This window comes from Zingiber officinale, chromosome 3A (genome assembly GCF_018446385.1).
Source record: "Zingiber officinale cultivar Zhangliang chromosome 3A, Zo_v1.1, whole genome shotgun sequence".
Classification (NCBI taxonomy): domain Eukaryota; kingdom Viridiplantae; phylum Streptophyta; class Magnoliopsida; order Zingiberales; family Zingiberaceae; genus Zingiber; species Zingiber officinale.
The window spans coordinates 147,850,453-147,871,050 of record NC_055990.1 but is presented as its reverse complement, the minus strand read 5'-3'; the positions used below and the strand labels follow the sequence as shown (position 1 = coordinate 147,871,050).

The following is a 20,598-nucleotide window of genomic DNA, read 5'->3' as shown; positions in this document are numbered from 1 at the left end:
TTGATATGCAAGAGCAATTTATAAGCTAATGTCGTATCTATTTAGGTAAATTGCTTCCTCCTCTAGTATGGTGCAACATGAAGTATTTAGTAGACTCCTAATAATTCACGATTCGAATTCTAACTTATGACTTACCGTCCGCTTGTGCTTTCGAATTTATTTGATGGATGAACCGGAAGATAACTAATTGAGCCCAAGGTTAGACACCCGAATTATCAAAAAAGAGACATTAATTAATATTAAGTGGGATACTTACAGACACTAACGTATATATGTTTTTTTTTCTATTGCTTTAAATGAAGACATTAATTAATATTAAGTGGGATAATTACAGCATTAATTAATATTAAGTGTCACTGTATTTCCAACCTATAAAACCAAGTATAAAATTTAATTCGCCATATACTAATTTATGCTTAATTGTTAGTGAAATTATTATCATGTGATTATAATATATGATAAAATTGAGTATAATAATCCAATATAATTAATTCCTTTATCATAACCTCTATATAAGGAGCCCGGGTTACAGGACGATAAGACATTTTCATAGGTAATTAGAATATCCACATCAATTATCCTATTCAAAAAATTTATCTTAAATTTTGGATAGATTAATTAAAAATCCTATGCATCAGTTACCCTATCCATTCCCTAAATTTAGATTTGATGAATAATGATTCTCTAAATTTAGAGAATAAAATCTCTACCCTAAAAATAAAATAATATTTCCTTTTAATCTCTCTCATCCACTAATTCTCTCTCCTTCCACTCATTACATAAATATAATAATAAAAATAGAAAAAAAGAAGAAAATAATAAAAAAATTAAAGATGATGAAAATTTTAGGATATTTGATATAGTGTGTAGTGAAAAGTGATTATCTAAATTTAATAAAATAGGTAATTTACCTTAAATTTTAGATATAATAATAGAAAAATTGATGTGGATGTTATTAGATATTCGTAAATCGATTCTCAAGTATGGAATTAATACAAAGACAATCCTAGTACGAATACAAAACAATCCAAGTGCACGCCGATGAAAAAATTTCATAGAATTAAATTAGTATACTAGATTAAAAAAATACGTAACAATTACATGTCATATCTCATTTTTGATATAGTACTTCTAATGTCAACAAGTACTATAATACAATGGGATTCTCACATAGATACTTATGGTTTAATTTCCAACTATGAGAAATTTATAAAAAAAAAATTAAATAGGACACGTAATCAAAAGATGTTAAATTTCTTGATCATCCACTACGAGCGTTTAGAATCGAATCATTCACTCCCGAATTAATCAATAAGACTAATTAAATTTATATATATTTTTTCATTAATTTTTTCCGACGGGATGTCAGCCCCGTAAAATCTATTTAACTTTATTTCATCCTTTTTGGCCTTGCTTGTAAGGCCATGCCCCCCATGTGATGACCATACGAAAAAGGACCGCCGTAAGATCTTAATTCTCAATACACTTTCTATACCAACCAGAGTACCGAACGCACAATAGGAAAGCGAAAAAAAATAACACCCCGAAACTTAAGGAAGACTTCATTTTTGTTGCTTTAGATCATTAAACAATATTGCACAAGCACTCTCTCTCTTTTTTTTTAATTAATATTCTAGCGTAATGCCTTCCTCGCTGTGCAGCATTTGGGTCGGACCAACCTTCCCCCTCCACTCCATTAATGGCTGCTTCATCTGCTCAACGTCTGTGTCTCTGCCTCCCCTCCGGGCCCCCTTCCACCGCCTAATTAACACGCCATGCCATTCACGCACTCCATTAAACCTCCCTCCCTCCCATGCATCGCCCACATTATCTTGCCTATAGCGACTGTTCTTCTTGTAATCAAGCACCAATCGCACACAGGAAACTGTAATTAATTCAGACAGAAGAGTAGAGAGCAAGCCAAAATGATGGATGATTTCAGTTTCCCCACCGTCGCAGTAGATGAAGACCCCCTCGCCCCCTTCCCTCACTTCGCCCCATCTCCCTTCTTCTGCTTCCTCTCCTCTGCCGGAGATCAGCAGCCGTTCGAGGACGCTGAAGCGACGATGAAGAAGACGAATCCGAAGGTAGACAGCGCAGAGAGCAGCCGCCGGTTTGTTGACGAGGAGAGGATGGACATGCTGTGGGAGGATTTCAACGACGAGACGTCGAGGAAACTGAGCAACAGCAGCAGCAGCAGCATCAGGAGTTGCAAGTCGGAGCAGCAACGTGGGAGTTTGATTCATAGGAGGAGGCCGAGCCTGATTGTGATGGTGAAGGTGCTGAAGAAGTTGCTGTTGATCCAGAAGGCTGCTGCATCGTCTAAAAGAAAGCAGCATCACTCCTCTACGAATTAAATACAAATTTTTCCATGTCACTTAGCCAAAAGAGCCTGATTGTGATGATTTCCTATAGATATAAACTAGTCAAAAGAGATACTTTGTGATACAAAATCCATGGCATTCTCTCCTTACATGTACAGATTGCTTTCTGCCATTAGAATTGCCCTGTGTGCTTGGGAACTATATTCCAAGAAAGATGACCAACAGTTAGAGGTATTAATGACCCATGTCGAGACAATTTCACCTAAGCTAATCAATTTTTTACTGAATTAATCAAATAGATAATTTTTTAAAATTATCAAATAGAATAATTTTAAAATTATCAAATCATGTATCCATTTTTTATTATATCCCTATAAGTGATTATTTTATCAGTAAAATTAATTCTGCTTTGTGCCAAAACGTTGAAATTTTGAACAAATCAAATTAATGGATCAAATGATCTTGGATTGACATGAAATTAGTTTCTATGCGTTTGACTATCTCTCCTAATTATATTCATGTCCTCAAATATCAATTTGACTCTATATATTAAAAGCATCGATTTTTAAACACAAATGTATTTGAAAAATTCAATTCATGTTCAAAAAAATCTTTGTTCTTAAATTGGTATTCGAGGATATGGATATAATCAGGAGAGGTAGTCGAACACATAGAACTAGTTTAATGTTAATCCAGCCCCCGGGGCAAGGTTGAGTTGGCTAGTACGGAGCAAAGTTGCTACCATAAGACAAGGGTTCGAATCTCAGCAAAGTCGAGGAAAAAAAGCCCTCCTCCACACTGGCCAACTACACCTTCCAGATTTACCTTCTCATGGTTGTGGGGCCGACCGTGTGAAACCATTGGGGTAGCGAATTTCACTTTTTTTGCTACCATAGTTTAATGTCAATCCGAGGTCATTTAGTCCATCAGCCAAATGACCTCGGATTGACATAAGATTAGTTTTTATCTATTTATCTACCTCTCCTAATTATATCATGTCCTTAAACATTAATTTGACTCAATATATTGAGAGCAATGATTTTTTAATAAGAAAATATTTGAAAAATTCAATTTGTGTTCAAAAAATCATTGCTCTCAATATATTAGGTCAAAATGATATTTGAGGACATGTATATAATCAGGAGAACTAGCCGAACACAGGATCTAGTTTCATATCAAACCAAGGTTGTTTGGTCCATCAACCGAATTTTATGAATGCGAATTAAATTTTTTAAATATATTCGTGTTAAAAAAAATTATTACTCTCAAGATATTTGGTCAAATTAACGTTTGAGTACATGGATATAAAGCAGGAGAGGTAAACGAACACATAAGAACTAGTTTCGTATCAATCCAAAGTCATTTATCCCATCGGCCAATTTTGGACAAAATCGGCTGATAGACCAAATGACCTCGAATTAACATGAAACTAGATCCTATGGGTTCGGCTAGTTTTCTTGATTATATTCATGTCCTCAAATATCAATTTGACCTAATATATTGAGAGCAATGATTTTTTAAACACGAATATGTTTGAAAATTTTAATTCGTGTTCAAAAAATTATTGCTATCAATATATTAGGTCAAATTGATATTTGAGGACGTGGATATAATCAGGAGAACTAGCCAAACACATAAGATATTGTTTCATATCAATCTGAGATCGTTTGGTCCATCAGTTAGATTTTTTTTAACATGAATTGAATGTTTCAAACATATTCATATTTAAAAAATTATTGTTCTCAATATATTGGGTAAAATTAATATTTGAGGGCATAAATATAATCAGGAGTGGTAGAGAACACATAGGAACTAGTTTCATGTCAATCATAGATCATTTGTTCCATTAACCTATTTTGGGCAAAATCAGCTGATGGACCAAACAACCTCAGATTAACATGAAACTAAATCCTCGTCTACCTCTCCTGATTATGTTCATGCCCTCAAACATTAATTTGACCCAATATATTGAGAGCAATAATTGTTTGAACACGAATTGAATTAACATATAAATATTTTCATGTTCAAAAAATTACTGCTCTCAATATATTGAGTGAAATTGACGTTTGAGGGAATAGAGATAATCAGGAGAAGTAAATGAGCATATAAAAACTAGTTTCTGTTGAGGATCGTTGGATTGGCTAAAGGAGGATTGAATAGCTCGTTACCCTGAAACGTTTGCTTCTCTATAAATCGTTAGTTGTGTAGCGGAATAAAACTAAAACAATTAAAGCAATAAGAATGAAAACAATCAAATTCTAACATGTTTCCTTTTACGTGGTTCAGAGATTTCTTACTCATATTCCACGGCTTGACCTTGAGATAGACAAACTCTCAATCCATCGGTGGATTAGTCCCGACAATCTCCAGCTAGAGCTTACTCCTTCTCGATGGAGTACAACATCTCACAAAGCTCTCTTCCTCTTGCCAAGATGAAACTTAGGTTTAGGAGGAAGAAAAAGGCTTAGAAACTTAAGGGATGATTTAGGAGTTTTTCAATACAGATCAGTAACCTCCTTCATCCCTCAAAACTCCTTTAAATAAAGTGGGAAGAATTGATCACAAGACAACTCATTTCCTGCACCAGTCGATTGGTCCATACACCAATCGATTGGTGTAGCCGTTAGACACAGCCAACGATACTTTGTAGAATCCGAAATTTTGCCAACAACAGTCAATTGGTTCAATTACTAGTCAATCGGTCTTCACAACTGTCGAGTACAAAATCATTCTGTGCTCTCGTGAATTTAGACCAGTCGACTGGCCTCAGTACCAATCGACTGATCCATTACATTCTCTCACACTCATCCTCTCCAGAGTCGCCCTTGAAGTCCTCTTTATCGACCTTTGTCCCTCAGATGCACTTGAGCTCACGACCCCTCTCCGTGCCATCCTTCACGTTACCTTGAAGCCCCCTTCCCTCGGCTCACTCCTTTACTCCTTGTCCGACGGTCCCTCTGATGCATCATCTTTCACCAATCTCAAGGACCTAAACCATAGGATGAGATTTTGCTCATATGTTTCACCAAATCATGCATGACTCAAACACATAACAAAACAATATGAAAGTTTAACTTAAATTCTTTGACACACACATCAAAATCATGATCATACCCGATCAAATCTAGGTCGATTGCACTCACAATCTACCAATTTTTTATGTGTGACTATGTTTAAGTTAGGCATAGAACAACAATCGAAAATAGCAAGCATGAAACAAAAAATGCAAGCTTCTCCGTAACATTTGCTCTTCCACTTAATTTTCAAGTTTGCACAAGCATGGAGAAATAAAAGTTTCTAATTTAAATTTTCCTATTTTTCTTTCTTTGACACCATCAAAAAGATTGCATTAAAGCACTAAGTACAATGTGGTATCAACTTCGACTTAAATTTGACAAAAATGAATTTTTGAATTCATAATTATAATGCTAAAAACATAGCCATCAGTCGACTGCCCTTTGACATAGTCGACTGGTACATGTTCAGTCTGAATTTCTAATTTCTGAAGTTAACTTCAGAAATACATAAAAAATTTTAAAAATTTTGAAAATCATGAAATTTTTGGAAACATGCTTCTTTTAAGTTCCTTTAACTAGGAAAAATATATTTTCATGAAAAGTCAATATATTTTTAAAATTTTGACAAAAACTCAAAAACTTTGAAACTCACTCAAATTTGTATCAATTTTAAACTTATTTTGAATTCATATGTTTTTCAAAAACTAAGTAGTAGTTTATAAAATATAGAATTATTTTGAAAACATTTAAAATGTCCAACTATGATCCATTAATTAAATATTTACTTTCCCGAAAGTTAGTATTATGATTGCTAAAATTGATACATTTGATAACTCATCAAGATGTCATAAGTATAAGTAAATTAAAAGCATCATTCTATTATCTCACATGTGTAGAAACAAAAAAGAAAATCATTGTGAGATGAAATTAAGGTAATAATCTTAGTTTTTCCCCCCTTAGGTCTTAAGCCAACTATTTTTCAAAAATTTGAACTATAACATTTATGGTTGACTAAACCCTAAATCCTCTAACCCTTGAGAATTGATTTTAACACCCAATAGAAGTTCTTTCTAATTAGGTTAACCAAATATTCCTTGGGAATTCATTTCCTATATATGGTCTTTGTCTTGGATTGCCCCTTAGTAATTAGACAATGGTAGGATTTATCATTATTAGATTCCTCATAATCTAATTTCCTTTTGTTAAAACTAACCCTTTAACTCCCAATTATCATATTTAGGGTCTTAGAGCTAATAGTGAATTTTTCAAGGGTTTTTGTAAGATATTTTCCATTAACTCCTTATTTTCTTCTTTTAAACATGAATCATTTAAACTACAAAAAGAAGCATGCAAATTAGAGGAATTTTGCACCTTAGGGAATAAAGATTATAATTTTTCTTCTAAGCAAATAATATCATTTTTCAAAGACTTATTCTTTTTTTTTTTACCTTAAAGAAATCCTTATTTGTGCTTGTAATAATTTTGACTAAAGTTTAAGAGGGTAGATTGTATACTTCACTTACCAAAAAGTCCGAATATGATGTTTGCCCTCCCCCTTCACTTGAGTTCCCTTCTTCTTCACTTGAGTTTCCTCCTTTTTCATTTTCGGATGAGGTGAAGGCTAAGTCATCAACTCCCATTAAGGCAAGCTGGGAGATGTGATGATGTTCTTCTTCTTCTTTCGATGAGAAGGGAGCATCCCAAGTTACCTTTAGATTTTGGATCTTCTTCTACTTTTCTTTGGTTTTCTTCTTTTCTTCCTTCCTTCTATTTTTCTTTAAGAGAGGACATTGATCCCTCATGTGTCCTTCTTGGCAATTGTAGCAAATGATCCTCCTAGTTCTACTTTTGCTTCTTGAATTTTTCCTAGCATGAGATTTGTTAGTTGAAAATTTTTTAAATGCTCTTCTCATTTTTCTTACCATATACGCCTCTTGATTGCTATTCATTGAGGCGCTTGATTTTTCGGAGTCGAAGGATGGTGGAGATGAAGACTTCTTCTTCTTACTCTTTTCCTTGTTTGCCACAAGGGCTACTCCTCTTGATCTATGGGCTTCTCCATCTAACCCTTCAATTCGAATATCATAAAGCTCTATGGTTGAAAAGAATTCATCTAGAGATCACTTCTCTAGATCATTTGAAATGTAGAATGAGTCAACAATTGAACTCTAAGTTGTGGTTTTGGGGAAAACATTGATGACTTTCATCATTATGTCATGGTTGAAGAGTTTCTCACCTATACTTGTTAGTCTACTTAATATTTCTTTAATTTTAGCATGAAGTGAAGATACATTTTCTTCTTTTTCAAGTTTGATGTTGTTGAGTTGAGTCCGGAGAAGTCTCTTCTTGCTAATTTCGCTTCCGATGTCCTTTCATGAAGCTCCACTAGTTTTTCCCACAATTCCTTGACACTTGTGTAGTTTCCAATCCTAGTCACTTCTTGTTGGGGAAGGGCATTTAGTAGATGATGTATTGCCTAAGAGTTTGCTAAATGCTCTTCCCTTTGCTTCTTGCTCCATCTAGTTTTGTTGATTATTGTGTTGTTTTCATCCCTAGGCATCTCAAAATCATTTTATATTATTAGCATAATATCGAAATCGGTATAGAAGAATACCTCCATTCTCTTTTTCCACCCAGGGAAGTTTCCTTTGAATTTGGGTGGATAGATGCCTGAACCGACCATATTGATGATATTGCTCTTTTTGGCAATTAGTTCGTTAAAGGGTGTCCTCGCTCTGATACCACTTATTGAGAATTGTTGGGTTGGCTAGAAGGGGGGTTGAATAGCTCGTTACCCCGAAACGCTTGCTTCTCTACAAATCGTTAGTTGCGTAGTGGAATAAAAGTAAAACAATGAAAGCAATAAGAATGAAAACAATCAAACTCCAACACGTTCCTTTTACGTGGTTCGGAGATTATTTCTCCTACTCCACGGCTTGTCCTTAAGGTGGATGAACCCTCAATCCGTTGGTAGATTAGTCTCGGCAATCTCCAGTTAGAGCTTACTCCTATTCGATGGAGAAAGGCTTGGAAGCTTGAGGGATGACTTAGGAGTTTTTCAATAAAGATCAGTAATCTCCTTCATCCCTCAAAGCTCCTTTAAATAGAGTGAAAAGAATTAATCACAAGACAACTCATTTCCTACACCAGTCGACTGGTCCATACACCAGTTGACTAGTGTAGTCGTTGGACACAGCCAACAGTACTCTACAAAATCCAAAATTCTGCCAACTGCTTTCTACCAGTCGACTGGTCTTCACAACTGTCGAGTACATAACCATTCTGCACCTCGTGAATTTAGACCGGTCGACTGGTCTCAGTACCAATCGACTGATCCCTTACATTCACTCACACTCATCCTCTCCGAAGTCGCCCTTGAAGTCCTCTTTCTTGGCCTTCGTCACTCAGATACACTTGAGCTCGCAGCTCCTCTCCGTGCCATCCTTGACGTTGCCTTGAAGTTCGCTTCCCTCGATCTACTCCTTTGCTCCTCGTCCGATGGTCCTTCGGATGCATCATCCTTCACCAATATCAAGAACCTGAGTGTTAGGACCAAAAGAAATTTAGATATCTCCACAATGATATGATATTTTTCACTTTGGATCTAAACCCTCATATTTTTGCTCTTGAGCTCTACCCAAAAGATCTTATACCAATGGAGATATCTTTTTCTTATAAACTCATGATCTTTCTCATGTGTTTTAAATGTGGGACTATGTTTGTAACCTTGCAATCCCAACAATCCCCTGAAACAAAGGACTACAGGATCCCCTACAAGTATCGAGTTACTCTTGACCTGCTCAGAGTCTCTCCTCGAGCATTGGGTCATTCTTGACTTGCTTAGGACCTCCCCTCAAGCATCAGGTTACTGACCTGCTCAAGGTCTCCTCTACTTCGTTCAAGATTTCACCTACATGATTCGATCTTAGATCATGGCTCTGACCCGTGCTTCTTCCAACGGTTAGTCCGGTGAAGAGCAACTTCGCTCTGATACCAATTGTTAGGACCAAAAGGAATTTAGATATTTCCACAATGATATGATATTGTCCACTTTGAGCCTAAGCCCTCATGGTTTTGCTCTTGGGCTTTACCCAAAAGGTCTAATACTAATAGAGATATATTTTTCTTATAAACTCATGATCTTTCCCATGTGTTTTCAATGTGGGACTATGTTTACAACCTTGCAACCCCAACACCAAGCCATAGGATAAGATTTTGTTCATATGTTTCACCAAGTCTTGCATGACTTAAACATATATCAAAATAATATGAAAACCTAACTTAAATTTTTTGGCACACATCAAAACTATGATTGTACCCGATCAAACCTAGGTCGATTATACTCACAGTTTCATGTTAATCCAAAATTATTTGATCCATCAATCAATTTTACCTAAAGTTAACTTTGATTAAAAATAAATAAATAAACAAATTAATTGACTGATTTAAAAAATCAGTCGACTGATTTACTCAAAATTTCAACATTTCAACATACAACAAAATCAATTTAACTGATTAGATTGATAGGGGTAAAATAGGAAATAAGTACATGATTTAATAATTTAAAACTATCCTACGCAATTTTGTAATTTCAGAAACTTACCTACGTGGTTCGGTAAAAAGCCATAAGCCAATTGAAGGTACTGTGTAGGACTTTGGCTCGACCAATTTAGATCATGTTGCACATGGGCTGAATTGCTCAAGGCCCATCCTAGTACGAGTCCAAGCATAGGTGAATTCATGTCATAGACAGAAGCTAACTGCTCAGGGCTCACCAGGCCTTGAAATAGTCGGCAAGCAAGGTGGTAATTTTTTTTTCAAGTCTTTTTAAGAATTTTCAACCTTCCAATTTACAAATCAATATAGCTAGCTCCATCCAAGCAAAAACTTCATATGCACAAATTGCAGCAACACGATATGGTAAAGAACAAAACAAACAAAGAAAGACACACAGACAGTTATGACCGAGACAAAACATGTAATTAACTTAAAGATGAATTTATATTAAAGGACAAGAAAAGAATGAAAGAGAGAGAATGAGGAAACTAAGACTCTCAACTTCAGAAGTTTTATTTCTGTCTAGATGGAAATAAAAAGGTACAAAGTTTTTCTAATAATGTTTTGTTTATGTCTTAAAGTTACATTTTTGTGTCCTCTTATTGTTCCTCCGCCCAATAAAAACAACAGCAAAGTATTATATAATCAAATTTAGAATTGAATAGCAACTAGGACAGCGAGAGGTAATATTTCCAAAGTAAATAGTAGAAAGGTTATGTGTATTCCAGAGAACATTCGCTCCAACTTACAGAGTTTTCAAACATAATAGGTCCACTTTGCCCTTTGATTTAGTGATGCAGAAGTCTCCTTATAACGAAGCAAGAAAACAAAATTCTAAATACCCTTGGATGCTTTAGTTAGGAAAGAATAAGAATTGCTCGAAGACAACTATACAGAGAGATTTTAAGTGCATATATATTAACAAAAAGGCTAACGTTAATTGCTAACCTCTAAATTCACTACGATCAGCCAACCAATGAATTCTGAACACCTGTTTAGTTGCCATCGGAAGGTTGGGTTGCCAGTCCACTATTGCCCAAACTTCAGTTCTGGATGTTATGTTGCTGCGTGTCCATGGTGACTCTGATTCCATTGTATGCTTTCAGTGCTTCAGACGTAAAAGTACCCAATTCTTCAAATGTTGGAACTAAAGTAGGAAAAATATTGGAAACAATTTTTTCAAGCCGTATCAGAGTTTCCTTGTGTAGTTCTCTCTTCTCATCAAGTCTCTTTTTTATTGCCATCAAGGATTCATCATTTTCATCCATAAGATCATTATTTTCTGATACAATTTCTAGATGCCCATTATCCTGCTTTACCTGCATAGATTTAACCCTTGTATTAAAGGCCTTTGACAGCTCTTCTTCTTCTAGTCTTTGGTTTTGTTCTTCATTTTGACTCACCCACATTAAGTGGACAGTTTCTGCAAAAGATCGCATTCGTTCAAGAACCTTGTCAGCCGAAATACACTTCATTGCATGATACCAATCATTGGAGACAATAAATACGGATGGAGCTCCAATCCTGGTTGGAGAGAAAGGAGCAAGACCATCAGGTGTTAGTTCTTGTTCTTGAGGAAGCCATTTCATTTGCCATCCATTGAGCGCTTCTACAAATGATTTTTGAATGCTGATCCAGTTGTTGAAACATTTGCACAAGTTTAGGAAAACCATCTCCAATTCTTTTGTAGCCGTTGTTCCAGACTTTCTTTTAATAACTAGATTATAGTTTTTGCAACCAACCAGAGCTTGCAACTGTTTCTGATGGCAATCCATCATAGACTTCCACATTCTTACCAAACTGCATGGGAGGGAGGAAGATTACAATAAGAGAACAAGCTCGGAACAAATAAAACTGGCAAAAAAAGGTTGTTTGAAAAATCTTGAGAAGCACATATTATCAACTAAATTGATGAAGCATTCATGTATTTCTGATTTTCTCTTGTATCCATTTCACCTAATGCCATATTGTAAATTAAAGCATTAATATGACTCTGTATTAAACATGCAAAAGACTATCTGCTAACCTTTTAGAGCCAGAGACAGGTCTTCCTGTCTTTTTTACCCTTTGGATCACCTACCAAGATCTAAGAAAAGAACATAAACAACAATTGCATTGTCCAGGTTGGTATGTTTGACATATTCTTGTAGTGAATCAGTAAGATTGCCATAGGACCCCTATCTTTTAAACACTTGTGCAACCCAGCTTGCACCCAAGGAAAGCAGAAAATTAACAAAACATGCAGTATCAAGTCACGCCTTTGCTTCAGGATTCGTTGTAAGATTTATGTTTGTTTTCTCAACCGAAAAAATATGAATATTTCTCATTTAAATCCTAGATAGTTGAGACATTCAATTATATTGTTACAGGTATTTTGTCAATTTTAATTTGGAGTTGGATTGATTTTCTTTGAGAGTTTATCCTATTAAGACCTAAAATCCAATTAAATTCAAGTTTTTTATTTCTAAGAAACCCAACGCTTATAAAAGTTGGTGAAACCTTATATTTTCAAGTCGTGTCAAGTTTATTTGATCTAGTCAGGTTAGATAGATATTTCTATTTTTCCATCTATAAAGTGAGAATCTATGCTCAAAATCAGATATAGGAATCCAACATTGAAGGTATGCTGCATCATTTTGCATAAGTTGAAATTGGGATCAAAGGGATCCAGGCATCCAACATATTAAACCGTTATGAAGGTCATACCGTAAATGGAATTGCCAACTTTGACTGATAAATGTTAGATTTTTTTTTAATAAAAAAATATATATAATGATGACCAGAAGACCAGAAGACATCGTAACTCTAAAGTAACCTTGTACTTGTATACAAGGGCATGCATAATGCATTTATTAAGGTAATAGTAGCTCTTTACAATTATAAGGTATTCTTATTAATCTAATAAAATGATTTAATTATTTTTAAATGTTACTAGCAATATAGCATTGGATAAAGCTCAATTGAGGTATAAGATCCATAAAGCCAATCCCCTATACATCATCTCTCCTCATTCTATTTTCTCCTTATAAATTCAACACGGTCTTTCATAACTATTAACTCTTCTTTTTATGCCAAATGTGTTCTATTAACCATTTTAGAATCCTCTATCCTACCACTATGTTACCAACAGATTAGAAGTGCGCCAACTCCATACGGTAGTTACATTTAGAGTATCTAAGATTAATTACATATTTGAGAATTAATAATAATAATTTTCAATATCATCTATTCCTTGAAATTTTTTATAGAGGAAATATAATTAGGTATTATTTCATTTATACTATTCCTCAATTTATCATTTATTAGGTCAATTATCCAAATACGACTGATGTCCAGCACTCCAGCTTGCCCAACCAAGTATACAAGGTCAGCAAAATGTGTATTATTATTCAATTGAACTTATATCACTAGTAATAATCAACTAATTAGATCCTTCTGTATAACATTAACTAGAATTTTCCATAGTCCACTTGTATCCCTCACACTTTCCACTCCAGTTGCATCAAATAGTCTAACTATAACTTTTTGTAGGCTTTTTTATTTTAACACTGCTCCATGCATAGTGGAATACATCAGTCATATTTTTTCTTTTAGCGAAAGGGGCACACTGTGAAACAAAAGACACCAAGGAGTTCCCTCTATTTGGATCATCGACTCTTTATGTTATTATTCCCATCTTCATTATTGTCATCCTTGTTGAATAATAGATCCTAACATCCAAATCTCTCATAAGAATGCCATGTTCATCTTAACTATTTCACTAATATTATTGAAACTACATTTGCTATTCAGTCTTATAATTACTTAAAACTTATAACCTTTTGTTTCTAAAATTTCTCCTAGTTTAATTTTTCATTTATTACATTAATATAATCGACTATATGTCTCTTTCTTCTCTCACCCCACAATGATTTTACAAGGCCTCTCCAAATCCTTCTCTTCACTCCATTTTTCATTAGTTATCTTATTAAATGTATATAGTCTCTAGTTGATCTTCCATAATATTTATCTCAACTGTAATTCTGCTCTTAATAACTCTCCCAAGAAACTTTCCCTCTCTATCTTTCCATTTAAGTAAAGCAAGCATTCAAGGGAAAAAAATTGTGATATCAATTCCTCCTCAGTTGTGAACATATTATTGAAAAAAATTGAAGCAAGAAACTTATGGAAGTTTACAATAAAAATATGTATCATGACATGAAAAGGTAGTCAATTTGTTAAGCCTTCCAACTGTTAAATACTAAAATCTCTGCTCATGAAATTGATTAGTTTGAGAGATATCAAATGAAATCTTGAAACATCACATGCAAGATCCACTGAGGAAATGTTGAAGCCTACCTTTGGATTAATTGGATAAGTTGGGGCCCCAACTCTTCATCTCTAATCTTGTGCATCTTGTCTGAGATATTGGTGACTGATTTAATGATAATGCTTAATTTTGCATGCAAGTCTTTTACTGATGCCCAGGCCAAATCAATCTTGGAGTTGTCTTCCCCTTTGTCATCTAAATCTTTCAAACGTTTATACTTCTTCTCATAGCGGAACCGTAGCTTTTCTTCATCCTAAATACACCACCTAAGTAATTTAATGTAAATGTTGACTCCACAAGGAAACCATACTTTACAAATAGTTTAAAGAACAATTATGGTATTATATTTCACTGTGCTTAAAAAAGTAATTTTTTCCATGCAAAGGGCCTGCTGATTGAAATTCAGGGTTAACATACACCGGAAGTGAAGTGATTTGAATGTCAGATAAAAATTTCACTTTTTAGGACTATATGAATGATGTCGTTTCTTATAGATTCTAGCAAAACAAGAAAACTATTTGAAAAGAGCATACAGAGATAAAATCTAATCTTCTTTTGTGACTTCTTTATATCAATTTTAATGTGACAACAAGATTGTCTAGTGATAAAATTATGAACAATAGACAGAACAAATTTTGAATCTGCAGGATTGCTTTATGCAGATAGGATTTATAAATTGGCAGTCAAATCTTAATGTGCAATTTGTTTTGTCTCTTTTCTTTTCTTTTTCTCTGAATAAAACATGGGAATTGGATTCCTTTTCTGATTATGCATTTAGATTTCATATGTTTTTATGCCTCCACATGCTAAAGAAGTGCAGATCCAGTTCTTCCGTGCTTCAAAAAGTATATTTAAAGAACTAAGGAAGAATTGAAATCAACAAGAAAAACTTCTACTTTTTAAGCATGGGGCAGTAACCACTATGCAAGCCCACTGCAGAGAGATCTCAAATACAAAGATGCTTCACTATATTAATACTGCTAAAAGTCAATAGTTATAAGAGTGTTAAATATCAATGATAGTCGTGATTGACTATTATTACACTAGTTGCTCTGTCAGAGCCTCATACACGAGTGTAATTGTTTTCTTTCACTGGAATAATATAATAATTCTGTTTCCACTTAATTTGGCATCACAGTAAAGCAAATTTCCTTTTAAGGTTATGAATTTTCTATTTCAACTCCAAAAAAGGGATGTTGTGGATTTGATGTAATGGAACAATCTCCCCCTTACATTATGTGCTCTTTCTTCTTTCTCCACATCCACTTTCATCCCTTCTTGAGTTAATAGTCACCCTTCTTTTCAACTCACTGTAGCACAACAACAATGTCCCAATGATGTAGAGGATCCATATAGTCAACCCCGCTTAACAGGATAAAGACTTGATTATCGTTTTTGTTGCATGACAACAATGTGATGGCATCCACATAACTCTCATCCTGAACAATCAATATTCTCCATGTCACAACATCAACATTTGTGGCATTATTTCTCCAATGTGAATTGTCAGCGTCCCCATCCACAACCTCTACAACAGCAATAACCAAGTCTTATCCCATTAGGTGGGGTCGGCTATATAGATCCTTTTACACCATTGGGCTCTACCCCTACTATATCATCATCTGTACTTAAATAAATTTTATCTTACTTTTATTGTTCCTACCAAGTCTTTTTTTTTTTGTTTTGGTCTTCCTCTTCCTCGTTTGATGTGTGTATTTGTCATAATTTCTCATCGCTTAACTGGAATATTTATTCGTCGTCTAAGTACATGCCCGCACTATCTTAAACGAGTCTCTCGGAGTTTTCACTTAATAGATGCAACTCTAACTTTCCCCATCCATAGCCTCTATGAACTCAAAATTAGTTAGACTTTAGGTCATAAGGTTTTTATTATTTTTTTACTTTCTTTTCTCTTATTCTTATTACATTATGCGTGGAGAGAAAAGAAAAGTTATTAATTTCTTTTAAGCTACCATTACTTGCACTCCTTTTGTAGAGAAATTCTTATAGTGGTTTTTCAAGAGTGATTCATCTATCAAATCAGTAAGCAGGAATAGATAACTATGTTAAATTCTCTTATTTGCATTGTTATTAGTTTTTCTTTATTATTTCTCCTACATTTACATCTCTGATTGTTACAAACAAATAAGTTGTGGTAGTCTTAACTTTTACTTAGCCTTGCACTTGCGAGAGAATAGAGTTTATAATTTTTAGGTTATCCATTGGTCACCTCCCACTCTAGTCATGCCTTTTATTTATAATCCAGGTATCCAAGCCTTAGGTCCAACTAGTCTTGGAGGTGGATGACCAACATCCCGGATTTTTCATCCCATCGGAGGAAAATATCCTGTAGTGCACCGTAGTTGTGATTCAAACCATGGGTGCTTGGGAAATTGCTTGAGCACCTTGTCGTTGCACCATATAGCCCAAGGGACTTTTAATCAGCCCCCTAGTCATTTGCAGTAAAAGGTGAAGTCATCACCTTAGCGACCCCTCTAGGGCGGCCCCATATACTCTAGAAGGAGGTAAATCATGGGGACATTTTTCCCTAGTGCAGTGACCCTTTGCATGGGGAGGCCAGACACCTAGCGAGGCATTCTTGCAGCCATTGGAAATTGACCACAAGACATTACACAAACACTACCAACTGCGCCAACTGTCTAGTCGTGCCTTTTTTTATGATGACTAGTGGTGTCTTTTGATCTTATAGAAGGCAGTGCATGCATCAACCAAATCGACCATAGAATAGAAAATCAAACCTTGAAATATTGTCATTTTTTTGCATTAATATGCGTTGCTAAATAGAAAAGGTGTTCTTTATATTCTCCATATGCTTGCATATCTTGGCAAAAAATGCCCACATTATTTTCAAAATCTAATGCATATTAATCTAGGGGTAAAGTGGGACCCGGATGGTAGAGGAGCCAATGACGCGTGGGGGTCAGAGTCAGCATGGTCAACATCCCGAGCTCGGCCGAGCGACCGGTGTACTGCCCGGGCTGCGATGCAACAACCCAGCTCAACGCTGGGTTTCCGACGCTCAGGGGCCGAGCGGAGTCCCCGCTCGGCCAGACGGGGGACACGGCTTGAGTACACATGGAGAGGCAAGAGCAGGATGAAGCACTAGGGGACGAGCGGGCTTCTCACTCGGCTCGGAGGTATGCGCTATTCACCACTGTAGCTACAGTTCTCGTTACTCTGCTTCGATTTCTCGCCACCGGGAACTGACTTGAGCGTCGGAGGGCCGTCGCCGGGAACCCCTTCCCGGCTCGGTTTTGTGCTTGCAGGTTCTCGACGGAGGTCTAGGCCATCCCGGAGCTTACGTGAAGCTAGCAAGAAGCGTCACGTCCCCAGCGACCATCGTCTCAGCACTCGGGCAGGATCACATATAATAACAAGGTTCCTTTCTCATAACCTCCATCCTTAGTCAACGGCTCGACGCTTCTTTTTTCTATTTAATAGTTCTTGAGGTAAGCCAAAACTATAATATTCTATACAGAAAGCATACAAATGTAGTCAACAAACAAGGACATACATAAAATGATCTAGCAATTGATATAGATAGCTGCAAACATGAATGAAGAGGAAGTCATATAATTTCTTGTACTGGTAACCATACCTTAACTTCTGTGAAGAGTTTCTTCTCCCATAAATACAACTTTTCCAAAACGGATGAAAGGCTGCTAGATATTCCAGCCACATGGTTATTTGAATTGCTAGCCTTTTGCTTTGTACTTACAATTGAATGTTTTGACCGCTTGAAAGGATGTGAATGAATCAATACACGTAGAGTCATGGGACAAAAGAACCTGGAAATGACTGGAACAAAATATACGAGATTTAGAATTTCCATTTATTGGAGAGAAATAGTCCTCTCCTGACAACCTTCTTTAACAAACAATTGCTTTAAGAAGAATTTATAGGACAGTGCATCAAGTATAAATGTCATTAGAGCATACAAGCTGAATGAAATACTAGACCAATTTTTTATTATCACTGCAGGTGATTGCAACAAAAAATTCGAAATTATATTGCTATATGCCTATTACTCAGTAAATTGAAAAGAAACGTGTCATCATACACATAAATAAAAGAAATCAGAAAAATACTTGTAGATCATCATTGATTTCTTTTTGAAAAGAAAATAATGATAGTGGTAGAAAGGATTAACAAAATTGTTACTTAAGAGATAATTTGTGTATTAACATTCATGTAAGATGTATCAACCTATTTCAAATTTAATCAAGGGCCTATTCATTGCAAATACATAATAGTGATTTAGTCAAAATTATACAGAAGTTTGCATAGCCTACAAAGATGTTTAAGAAAAAATTCTAGTTTGGTAATTGATAGTTTTCGTTTCACATTCACAATTATCTAGAAACCCAGAATTAACAAAGGCAAGTAGCACCAGTAAAATCCAGAGTTATATTATTCTTTTCATTTTTAACAAATTGTTTGATGAGAAGATTGCAACAAAAACATTGAATAAATGTGCAAGATCGTGGAAGATAAGCTGTCATTTATCCATGTGAGAGTTGTAAGAGATTTCTTTCAGTTAGTAAGAAAACCCCGAACAAGCTAATAACAAAATGAATCTGAGGATGTTATTTTTTTTTATTTTTTATTTTTGCTTGAGAACAAAAACTAAAAAATGGTGATAAAACAAAAATGAAGCCCTTCTTACTGAAAAAAAAAACTTTTTTTTTGGGGAACCAGAACCTCTAGTTACTCTTCTAGTGAAAATGTCAAATAAATAAATAATCCAGGTCCGTCCCAAACCATTTCAAGTATAGAATTAGAATAACAAAATCGATGCCCACCTCTATGCCTTCTGCTTCGTGGCCGGTATGGCAACTTGTCCACCTCGAGGGTCGTTGATACTTCTTCACCACAATCAGTAGCTGACGAGAAATGATCCTTAATCTCTTTCACAACCTCCATCATATCCCTCGGACCCTGGAACATCAGTGTCTGTGCATCACTTCGTGCAGACAAGGATTTGTCACCACTAGGCCCACTCTCGTCTGTCAAATATGAGCTACCCTTATACGTCACCGTGTTCTTGTTCCTACTAGATCCTTCATCGCCGTCATTGCTTTTCACTTTACTGTTTGCTGAACTTTTTTCTTTATCTGCCAACCCGATTTGTGCAGCCTTCTCATCCTTCTGTCCCATTGCTTGAGTAGAAAATAAATTTGAGTTTCCAACTGTTGTTCTTACTCCTGAATCATCATCTCCTTTCTTTTTATTTGTCAATTTCATAGGTTCCACCTCTGCTACCTCCTCAAGATCAGGAATACCTTCCTGCTTCCGCAACTCCATTAAGTCAGGACTGCTAACAGAGGAGCGTACGCCAAGCTTTCCTCCGGAATAATCGGGCATGAACTCCTCATAGGAAACGAAGGGATCAAAGAAGTCCCAAACAGAGGATTCCGGAGCTGGAGGAGGAGGAGTACCAGGGTCGACTTGAGGCACGGATGTACCAGTCATCATAGCCTCTCTGCCATGAGACGGAGATCCTATTGGAAAACCATAGGAAGGATAGTCAAATCCATATCCATATTCATTGTGTGAAGAATTCGTCCAAATCGGAGCAAATGGATCCTCGTATATCAACGTGGGGATCGCCGTGGATGACCTCATGTAGGAAGAACTAGGACTGTGAGAGAAGTCACGAAGGTTGGAGGAAGGCAGCTCCTGTTGTTTAGCATCATCAACGCCGCCTCTGTTCTCGGTCTTCCCTCCCGCATCACTTTCTTCGCCGTTTCTCGACCCCGACCCGGAGGAAAGCGGAAGGTGGGAATCCTCCAGCGAGATAGAATGCGAGAGCGACGTCGCCGATGAGGAAACGGAGGCGGCAGCGGCTAGAGGGCCCGAACGCGGCTTCCCCTTGCCGTCCCCGGGGGGAAGGATGAGGACAGGAGAGCCCGATGGCAGGGAGGCCGGCGCCAGCTCCTCCCGTACGAAGCGATGCAACGCGTTTCCGACGGCGGCGAGTTCCCGGAAGTAGGCGAGGTGGGCGCGGGCGAGGTCGTGACGGCGGTCCCTGGCCGCGCGAATGAGCTCCAACCGCTCACGGCAAAGTGCGATCAACTCTGACTGCTCCTCCGCCTTGGAACTCGCACATCCCATCTCCCGACGACGAAGACGACGGCCTCAGTCAGTCCTTCCATCGCGCTCCGACATGAAGGAGACATCGACCTCAAGGAACCCTAACCCAAGGAGGAGGGCAGGCCTCTTGGTTTTCATCCATCACACCAACCACCATGAGAGCTCCTCCGCTTTCCAGCGATAATGCGAAATGAACGGAGGCGTCCGCGCTGGCGTTGGAATAGGCGAAAGCGTTACGCGGTGGGGGCGGCGGTGCGAATTCGAAGCCGAAGCGAAA

The 20,598-nt window shown here is 36.5% G+C and overlaps 2 protein-coding genes across 2 annotated transcripts; one reads left to right on the top strand and one right to left on the bottom strand.

Moving 5' to 3' along the window:
* Positions 1 to 1,561: 1,561 nt before the first annotated feature.
* LOC122054113 lies at positions 1,562 to 2,414 on the top strand. The gene has a single exon (XM_042615945.1). It carries the CDS (start codon positions 1,926 to 1,928, stop codon positions 2,355 to 2,357), a length of 432 nt encoding a protein of 143 aa, XP_042471879.1. The 5' UTR covers positions 1,562 to 1,925; the 3' UTR covers positions 2,358 to 2,414.
* Positions 2,415 to 10,651: 8,237 nt separating this feature from the next.
* On the bottom strand, positions 10,652 to 20,598 carry LOC122052727 (protein ALTERED PHOSPHATE STARVATION RESPONSE 1-like). Its single transcript, XM_042614404.1, has 4 exons — positions 19,031 to 20,598; positions 17,827 to 18,026; positions 14,237 to 14,460; positions 10,652 to 11,698 (listed from the first exon to the last, which is right to left on the bottom strand). The coding sequence occupies exons 1-4, from the start codon at positions 20,340 to 20,342 to the stop codon at positions 10,942 to 10,944; spliced, it is 2,493 nt and encodes an 830-aa protein (XP_042470338.1). The 5' UTR covers positions 20,343 to 20,598; the 3' UTR covers positions 10,652 to 10,941.

Coding starts and splice junctions, on each gene's coding strand:
- LOC122054113 (XM_042615945.1), top strand. CDS start 1,926: ATGATGGATGATTTCAGTTTCCCCACCGTCGCAGTAGATGAAGACCCC.
- LOC122052727 (XM_042614404.1), bottom strand. CDS start 20,342: ATGGGATGTGCGAGTTCCAAGGCGGAGGAGCAGTCAGAGTTGATCGCA. Junction 14,461..17,826: donor AACTCTTCACAGAAGTTAAG/GTATGGTTACCA, acceptor TGGTGTATTTAG/GATGAAGAAAAGCTACGGTT. Junction 11,699..14,236: donor CTTATCCAATTAATCCAAAG/GTAGGCTTCAAC, acceptor CCTCCCATGCAG/TTTGGTAAGAATGTGGAAGT.